The sequence below is a fragment of the Centropristis striata genome, unplaced genomic scaffold (genome assembly GCF_030273125.1).
Source record: "Centropristis striata isolate RG_2023a ecotype Rhode Island unplaced genomic scaffold, C.striata_1.0 Scaffold_27, whole genome shotgun sequence".
Taxonomy (NCBI): Eukaryota; Metazoa; Chordata; class Actinopteri; order Perciformes; family Serranidae; genus Centropristis; species Centropristis striata.
In genome coordinates, this window is record NW_026739043.1 from 77,152 (window position 1) to 86,497 (window position 9,346).

At 45.8% G+C, this 9,346-nt stretch overlaps 2 protein-coding genes across 4 annotated transcripts; one reads left to right on the forward strand and one right to left on the reverse strand.

Moving 5' to 3' along the window:
* Window positions 1-452: 452 nt before the first annotated feature.
* Window positions 453-3,334, reverse strand: LOC131967991 (uncharacterized). 3 transcript variants are annotated; one of them, XM_059328741.1, is made up of 2 exons: window positions 2,930-3,334; window positions 453-2,852 (listed from the first exon to the last, which is right to left on the reverse strand). In XM_059328741.1, the coding sequence occupies exon 2, from the start codon at window positions 1,694-1,696 to the stop codon at window positions 641-643; it is 1,056 nt and encodes a 351-aa protein (XP_059184724.1). In that variant the 5' UTR covers window positions 1,697-2,852; window positions 2,930-3,334; the 3' UTR covers window positions 453-640. The 3 variants fall into 3 exon arrangements, with proteins under 3 accessions (XP_059184724.1, XP_059184725.1, XP_059184723.1); XM_059328742.1 differs by having other exon boundaries at window positions 453-3,000; window positions 3,066-3,333; XM_059328740.1 differs by having other exon boundaries at window positions 453-3,122; window positions 3,196-3,215.
* A 1,698-nt stretch (window positions 3,335-5,032) lies between these two features.
* On the forward strand, window positions 5,033-8,803 carry LOC131967978 (uncharacterized). The gene is made up of 5 exons (XM_059328730.1): window positions 5,033-5,322; window positions 5,416-5,706; window positions 6,036-6,569; window positions 8,274-8,356; window positions 8,468-8,803. Exons 1-5 carry the CDS (start codon window positions 5,205-5,207, stop codon window positions 8,582-8,584), a joined length of 1,143 nt encoding a protein of 380 aa, XP_059184713.1. The 5' UTR covers window positions 5,033-5,204; the 3' UTR covers window positions 8,585-8,803.
* Window positions 8,804-9,346: the final 543 nt, after the last annotated feature.

Genomic DNA, 9,346 nt, shown 5'->3' on the forward strand with positions numbered 1-9,346 from the left:
CCAGAGTACTGCTCAGAACATGTGGCAGCCACAATTTTCATCACCCCGCCTGGAATCTGCAAACCCCTCTTACCCCTGACCTTCACTTTCCCTGGAGCATCCTGAGAAGCTAGGTCACTAGCGTGATGGCACTGTTGCAGTGCCTGCACGACCGGCTTGGGGGCCTCTGAGATACAGACCTGAGAAAACAAATCTACACCATATTGGCCAAAAAGCTCCTGGTAACACTTACGGATCACGTTCATCCCCAAAACTCCAGGCACTTGAGAGGGCACACCACCAGGTGGGTCCCTCACCACCAAAACACCACATTGAGGCATTAGTTTACCACAAAGCTGTACGTCGAGTTCAAGGTACCCAAGGTAAGGAATAGTCAGACCATTGGCAGCCCTAAGCTCCAACCAATGACACGAACGAAGACGCTCCTGGCCCCAAGGCTCAAGATGCTGGCGGAAGAAACTCTCAGAGATTGTAGACACCATGGAACCGGTGTCTACCAGGCAAGGGACCCTCACACCACCCATGTCTACATCCAAATGGGGGCAAGACGAAACCAATCCCGAAGCATCCAAGTTGCGTAAAGCAGCTTTTGAGCCAGTAGCGGCCCCACCCAAACTGTGGCTCTGCAGTTCGGTGGGCACTAGTTTTCCGACACCGGAGAGCGAGACTGCCGACCAGTATTCAAGTGGGGTCGTGAAGGAAACTGAGAACGAGAAGGAACACGCACCCCATCACACTCACGTGCATAATGCCCAGGCTGATTACAACGTCTGCATATTAAGGGCCCTGATGGTGGTGGATGACGGTACTGGTTGGAGTTCTGTAGCTGAGCAATGCTCCTCATGAGCTGATTGAGCTGCGCTTGCTGATGCTCCAACATCTCCCTCATCTCACTCATCTCAGAAGCCGTGGAGGATGGAACAGCCCCCTGGGGGCCACCATGAACACCATACTGGACACCATACACTGAGGGGACTGATTGGCTGCGACCTCTCGCACCACCAGGCAAACCTTCCCGCTCCCAGCGAATAGCCTCGGCCCTCACATCGAGTAAGGTGCAATCAGGCTGACTACGCACCCGCTGCTTCAACTCACGACACAAGGAACGATTCAAGACGTGCTCGACAAACTGATCTCTCAAAAGGGTCCCGGCATCCGGCATGTCAGTGGGGGCGCACTGCTTCACCCTCTCCATTAGGCCCATTAAAGCAAGGGAGAACTCCTGAAGAGTTTCTCCCTCTTGCTGCCTCCTGGAGAAGAAAGCCTGCTGCAGTGAAACATACGACTCTGAGCACCCGTACAGCTCCTCCAAAATGGCAAATATTTTAACAGGGTTCTCTCTCTCAGCGGCAGAGCGATACTTTATCTCATCCTTGGCCTCTCCCTCTAGGTGGTCGAGCAGGAAAAACGCCTGATCAGACTGGGACAAACGCCGAGCCCTCATACTCGCCTGCACCTCCTCCACCCACTCACTCAATCCTACGCCTGTCCTTCCCCTAAAGACCGGACACTTCCTATCTCTAGGCACAAAAATTAACCTCTCTGCTACGGAGGGACCAGAAGTGGGGGGGATAACAGGTGGTGCTGAAGAAGTAGATGGCAGAACACTAGGGCCAGCCTGTCCCTGTCGTAACCGCTCATTATCTGCTGTTAACTGTGCAATCAGCCCTCTAAGTTCAAGTATTTCGTCCTCCATGATTACTACAAACTCACACTACCACTAACTATGATGCAAAAGCACCACAAAATTCAAACCTGTAGTAGGCACCAAAACTCAACGTCCACAAAAGGGCCACTGCTGCTTTGTCTCCAATTACTCCAATCTGTATGCACAAACAGAAAGAAAATTAGGCCACACAACAAATTAAAGACAACAAAAGAAGAAAAAAAAAACAAGAAAAAAAAACTAAACAGAAGTGAACACACGTCTCAGCCGTTAAAAAGAGCAAATCCTGCCGACAACGCCAAGTTTGTGGCGAGTGTAAAGTGAACTAAAGAAATTAAACCTTATAATTTAAACAGCCAAATTAAGGAAAGAAACCGACAACGCCACCCTGGGAATTTCACCCAGGGAATTAATTTGGGAGCAGCACACAGGTAAGGTTTACTCAAAGGCAGGAGACGTGGTTATGAAAATAGAAATAGTTTTATTATACTTTTTTTTCACAATAATCTTAAAAACAGTCCTTCAAATATAAAAGCAAGAAAAGCAAACTGGGGGGGGAGAGCTGGAGCTGACTGGATGGAGAAGGGCTAGTGCAGAGGGGGGAGGAGATCCACCAACAATAAAGAAATCAACTTAAAACACCCGACATACGTGATACACTCTAGTGAAGACCACTCCCAGGACACAGCAAACGACGGAAAAGGGGAGGACACCACCACCCGAGCACGAGCACCGCCACCACCAGTCTCCAGCAACTAAAGAAAAAGGGATAAACAAATTAGTGGGCAAATCAACAAAAACAAACACAAAATCAAATGTTAACAAAATCAGTGACTGCCCATTTTAATCCTAAAATAACATGGTGTACAAAATAATCCTAAAATAAACACTTATAATAAAACACTCATTCCGGGTCTGGATCAAAGTCCGAATCAGTGTTCTGGGGGCACGGTGTGGGCCGTCAACAGCGGGCAGCAGCTCGGCTGCAATACACCAGCTCTATTGAGCGCGGTTGCGCATTTAGCAGCCCAGGAACGAGCTCCAGCAGGGTGATTACAGATGAGTTTTAGTGGAGACAACGTCTTTAGTATGGACAGTCTTTAATAAAGACAGAGCGGCCGCGGAGACAGCCGCGGAGACAACCGCGGAGACAAAGCAGCAGCAACCACCAGCTAATTGCACAATCCTAATTAGAAAGAGATACTGTTAGCATTACGGCTTGATATTATAATACTGTAGTTGACCATACTAATACACACATACCTGTTAGGGACACACACATACTCTCAAGGAGGAGAGAGGGAGAGAGGACACCGGCCGCTGCTGGCATTCACCTGTGACCACACTAGCGTTAGCCTCAGACAGTATCAATAACACGCCGATAAAGAGGGGAACTCACCAAACAGAAGGCACCGCCGCACATGAGTTGCCCAGAGCAGCATGCAAAACAATCACCCTGCAAACACAAATGCCGTGAGCACGCAGAAAGAACCAAGCGATCAATGAGTCGAAACAGCGGGCAGCCATACCTGTCGGCTAAACAACCGGGGACCCGGAAGTGACGCACCAATGACGCGGATGCAAAAGGAATCGCGAGGAGAGGACGGCGGCTTTTATACGGCCCACCTCATTACCGCCACCAGTGGCACTAAACAGCCAGCACCTCTATGCTGCTACACTAGCATACCACAAATCCTGTCTAAATAGCAGCTATTAGCATTAGGGGCCTGTAACAGCATCCTAGTAATATTGGTTTAAGATGTGTCAGATGAATTTGTAACCAGAGTACTTCAGTATCAGATGTCATCAGGTCATCCCTAACTAGAGCAGGTATATGACTTTGAATATAACAAGCAACCCCTCCACCATATGAATTCCTGTCTTTTCAAAAGATATTATATCCATTTATCATCAATGATGAATCCTCAAATGTACCGTCTAAATGAGTTTCTGACTGATGTGTAAAGTATTTACCAACAGTACATCAGCAACTTCAGTCAAGTTATTCCTGATACTACATATGTTCAGGTGGGCAATTCTAAGCCCTTTCTTAGGCAGCTTATCAAACATTACCAATTAAACCTTCCAATTTAGAAAACCCATTATCATAGCAAAACTACCAACTAAAATTACATGCTGCAGCCGTAGCATAAACACACACTAACATGCACACATATAACAAGCACACATACACAAACACATAAACACACACTAACATAAACACATATAACAAGCACACATACACAAACACATAAACACACACTAACATGCACACATATAACAAACACACATACACAAACACATAAACACACACTAACATGCACACATATAACAAGCACACATACACAAACACATGAACACACACCCACATCTATTTGTCCTTCAACATTGTGCGGCAGCCTCGTGGCTGTGTTGAAAAATTAAATTATAATTAAGTTTGCCCCTTTACCTCCCATTTTATAGCAAAGCCTACCGAACTAATTCTCTCCTTGCAAAACAAACTTATATTCATTCAGTAACTCTCGGACAAAAGTATTCTTCATATTCCTTGTTTTATTGTGGTTTATAATATTTTCTAACGTGTCGTGGTTCTTTTGTTCCTAATAACTAAAACAATAATCCAAACATAATTCCAAAGGCCAACATCATTGTGCCCTAGATTAAAACCAAGGGAAAAAACAGCATTTCATTAAACCACCAATTAAATCACCAATTGTTCACGAGATTGTGAAAAGTTGAACAGGAGAGATAGTCCAGAGTATCTTCAGACCATCAGTCTCTGTGTTCTGGACACAGTGTTGATCAGCTCAGCCAGTCAGGACCCGTCAGTATCTACACACCTGCATGGTGTTCATCACCATGGCAACTCCTTAAAAGGAGGAAGTCCAACCCCATCACTTTTTTATGAGGTCACCTTTTTGGCCGAGATACAGAGTGAAAGAGGGAGACAGAGGAGAAGACTGGCAGGAAAGGGCTCCGAGCAGGAATCCACCTGGACCGCCAGCTGACTTCTGTTATTCTGGAAAAAGATTTTTATCCTGTGCTGTAGATCTCTGCTGAGCAGGAGGAAGAGAACAGATGATCATGTTGTGTTGTTGCTTGCAAACAACTTGAAGCTGTTTTAAAATGGATAACAGAAATGGAGCTTAATAAATGTAAATGTAGTGGGAACATTGCAGCAGTCTCTGGTGTTATAAAGATGCGTTCTGTAGTCAGTGATGAACTAATGTTGGAAATGTGCTGCAGTCCAGTTTGATTCACTGGATTATAGTTAGAGAGAATCTTTTCATTCTGTGTCTGGTGTCTTTTACCACTCGGTTTCTCTTCTCTCTCCTCTCCAGACTCTGTCAGGCTGGTGAATGGGACCAGTCTGTGCTCAGGCAGACTGGAGCTGAAGTCTGACCAGTCTAACCAGAGCTGGTCCTCAGTGTGTGAAGCTGACTTTGACCAGCAGGATGCAGAGGTGGTCTGCAGGGAGCTTGGCTGTGGGGCTCCTTCAGTCCTCCAGGGGGCGCTCTATGGAGAAGGGGAGGCTCCAATGTGGACCAAAGAGTTCCAGTGTGGAGGAAATGAGTCTGCTCTCCTGGACTGTAGAAGCTCAGGCTCAGATAGAAACACCTGCTCACCTGGCAGAGCTGTTGGACTCACCTGCTCAGGTAGAAGAGGAGCTACAGCTTTCATTTGGTTCATTTCTGTTCTCATCAAACTCACTTTATTCTTTAACTGATGACTCTCTTGATTGTGTTCAGAGTCTGTCAGGTTGGTGGGAGGAGACAGTCGCTGTGCAGGAACACTGGAGCTGAAACATGAAGGAGAATGGAGACCAGTGGTTGGTCGTTACTCTGACTGGACCCTGAAGGAAGCAGCAGCTGCCTGCAGAGACTTAGACTGTGGTTCTGCTGTTTCTGTAGAACGGAGAGCGGAGTCCTCAGTCAGATCTGTGTGGTGGATCAGCTCTGTCTGTGACCTGTCTGGATCTGCTCTGAGGGACTGTGCATTTTCAGATTCCTCTGAGTTTATCCTGGATCTCGTCTGTTCAGGTAAGCCCGTCAGTGACATCATCTATGACATCATGAATAACAGAAATGTTTCCAGTGAGTCTGTCACAGTGACAGTCAGTGGTTTATAATGGACTGGACTGTAAACATCCTAAAGTGTAGAGAAGTGTTCTTGTTTCTGGAGACATAGACTGCTGAGCTTCACCTGACAGGACACACCTGGAGGAACCTGTCTGCTTCAGCCAATCACCTCTCTGTATTTACAAACCTGTTTCAGCCAATCACCTCTCTGTATTTACAGACCTGTTTCAGCCAATCACCTCTCTGTATTTACAGACCTGTTTCAGCCAATCACCTCTCTGTATTTACAGACCTGCTGCTTCAGCCCAACATCTCCTGGTCCTCCTCCATGGACGGGGTCTCTGAGGCCCAGCAGCAGCAGCATCAGGAGGAGTTTCAGGTTTTCAGAGGCTCCACCTTCACCATCAGCTGCTCCATCCAGCCTCAGTACCCAGGAGGCTCCTTCCAGCTCTCCTTCACCTCCTCCAACTCATCAATCAACTACACCCAGCCAGCTGTCAATCACTCTGCTGACTTCCTGTTTCCTAACCTCACCCAGCCAGCTGTCAATCACTCTGCTGACTTCCTGTTTCCTAACCTCACCCAGCCAGCTGTCAATCACTCTGCTGACTTCCTGTTTCTTAACCTCACCCAGCCAGCTGTCAATCACTCTGCTGACTTCCTGTTTCCTAACCTCACCCAGCCAGCTGTCAATCAGTATGCCCACTTCCTGTTTCCTGCTGCAGAGCCCGCCCACCAAGGAAGCTACAGCTGTGTTTATCACGTCCATGTTTTCTCTCATAACTTCTCCTCTGAGAGCCGTCAGCTCTCTGTCTCTGTTGTAGGTAAGCTGAATGTTTACAGGTTTGTTAAAGAAGATTCATCAAACAGACTGAAAATGATCAGCTGCCAACAGAGTTCATGCATGTTGTTGTTTCTGCATGTGACACTGGCCCTCATTTATCAAACGATCGTAGAAACGAGAGCAGATCTGAGTGTAGATTTTGTCTTACGACAGAGTTCACGTGGGATTTATCAAACGTTCGTATCTCGCCAATCACAGCGTGAGAATGGTCGGCTGTTGATAAATGTGGCGGCTTGAAACAAGCGTCAATTAAATACCATGCACTATTATATATAATATATAGTATATATAATATAATATATACCCGACCCAGATGGCTCGCCCCGAGAGTTTACAGCACCGAAGGATGCAATACGGCCAAAAAGAGGATTTTCCCCCCTAAAGTCGCTTCATTATCAAAGTGCACCGTCACAAATAACAACAGAAGGAAATAGACATTTTACAGAAATACGCAGCGACAGAGATTTATGAAATAAAAGTACTTATAGTTATAAACTCAAACAAGTTCAGTGAATATTTTACATTTGGAGCACAGACTTAAAGTTTTCACAACTTTTTAGTTGAAGGAGGTAAACAATGTTTTAAAGTAAGTTTTAATCCAAAAGAAGAGGAATTTCTCAGAGTCAGAAAGTGAAACGCTGACGTCCAACAGCTGCAACAACAAACTGGTTTAGTTTGGCAGAATAAAAAGAGAAAAGGAAGGAAATCAGTGGTGCTGTCAGCAGAGTAGCAGTGGAGCATTAAACTCCTGGCGAGGTTGGAATATTTCATTTATACATGGTGATTATAAAGCCTAATAGCCTATATAATATCCAAATATTGTTATTATTATGATGGAGAGATATTATTCACTTCTTTACATTTAGTAATAATTCTGTCCCAGTCAGAGGAGCTGAGGCTGATTGAAATGTTTCTATTGGGTCAGAACCGCTGGTGGAGGAGACGCTGACGCTCCAGTATCAGAGCCAGATAACAGTAAACAGCAGAAGACAACAACATTTAATAGCCTCTGCTAGTATTCTGGTTAAAGAAATTCACGGTCGCAGGGTGTATTAATTTTTAATAAGGTTTTAGTAATAAATGATATAGCTAAAACATCCTTTGGTTTGTCACCATTAAAACAAAACACACAGAGTTTGATCAGCTCCAGGCATCGATCAATAGTCTCAGATCAGTTCTCAGACTCAGACGTGTCGACTTCACGCTGACTCTAATTTGTGTTCAGGAGCTGAGAGCAGACTGAGATCTGATCCTCCTCACATCCAGACTGATAAATGCCGAGCCTTGCAGAAATGATCGTACGCCCACTTTACGCTCACTTTCTGGCGTACGCCCGTTTGATAAATGAGGGCAACTGTGACTCCTGTCGTTGTGTTACACAGCTCATATAGTAACCAAACGTATACAAAATGTATAATGACAACAGCAAACACTGAACTGTAGGACAGAGCATGTTTGGTTACCAGGATAACTCTGGTTCTCTGAGAACTGAGTGAGATCTGTCCCAGCAGCCCTGAGCTCCTAACTCGCCATTTTCAAGAGGCGTTCCTCCAGCGGACAGAAGCCAGAAGATCCGTCACTCAGAGCTCAGAGAACCAGAGTTATCCTGGTAACCAAACGCTCTCTTTCCAACCTCCCTCACTGTCTCACTGTGTGTGTCTGTGTGTTTGATCAGATCCACCAGATCCGAGACCTTTTATCATCAGAGCGGTCGTCCTGCCGCTGATTCTGCTGGTGGCGAACATTGCCTCTTACTTCTATTTTAAGGTACTGACACTCGTCTGTTGTTTAGACCGCTGACTGAAATGAAGCACTCTGTCTGTTTTATTGAACTGAAGAGAGCAGGAAGTGACATCTGTGTGCGTCATGTCTCTCCAGACCCACAGGGTCTACAGGGTCTACAGGGTGCAGAAGCCCCGCAGACGGGAGGACGTGGAGCTGGATTATTATAACCTGGGTGTTCCTGCAGCTGAAGGAGGGCCGACTGAAGAATAAGGAGCTCAGGGAGCAGAGTAGCACCTCCAAGCAGCTCGTCTCACACCCACATGGATTTATATTCACAAGTTCCCTTCAATAATCAGGATTTGTTACATTACATTATGTTGAAAAGACCACAACATGTCCCTGAGCCTATCGGTTCCTCCAGAAGACCTAAAACACCTCACTAAAGTAAGAGGTGAGAGCAGGTCTACAGAGTCCAAGCAGCCGGCACGATTCAAAGCAAACACACAGCGACCCAGGCCGACCAGGAACAACCAGCAGGATTATGTTAAATATCTAAACACTGTTAGAGCCGGGGCTCTTAAAGCCTCCCGCTATATGTATTCACTTGTTTTGAGTCTTTTGTAAAAACCAAGTCTAGAACAAAAGAACCGGGGCAGTTTACCATTTATTAAAAGAACACAAGAAAGGATCACAAGTGCCAAAAAGTTCCTAAATTCACAGTTTTCTTCTGGCTGTGGGACCCACCCAGACAACAGGTTGGGCTTTGTAGCAATTGGTCAATTTTGTATGGTGACTCAGTAGCCAACCCATACTGGACACCTCGTGATATTTCATTTTAAAACTAGACACCTTCCCTTTCTACTTAGTAGAATAGTTTTTAGGCCTATGGTGTCTTGTACGTATGGTTCTTACTGAAATAGCTGCACCCTGATCTGGTTCTAACTGGTTTTCAGGAAAGGTTCAGTAAGAGGGCACAATGTGCTCTCCTAACCTAGAGCCAAATAGAGGCAGTGAGTCTTGCTCAGTATCTAC

Coding starts and splice junctions, on each gene's coding strand:
- LOC131967991 (XM_059328741.1), bottom strand. CDS start 1,696: ATGGAGGACGAAATACTTGAACTTAGAGGGCTGATTGCACAGTTAACA.
- LOC131967978 (XM_059328730.1), top strand. CDS start 5,205: ATGTGGACCAAAGAGTTCCAGTGTGGAGGAAATGAGTCTGCTCTCCTG. Junction 6,570..8,273: donor GCTCTCTGTCTCTGTTGTAG/GTAAGCTGAATG, acceptor CAGATCCACCAG/ATCCGAGACCTTTTATCATC. Junction 8,357..8,467: donor CCTCTTACTTCTATTTTAAG/GTACTGACACTC, acceptor ATGTCTCTCCAG/ACCCACAGGGTCTACAGGGT.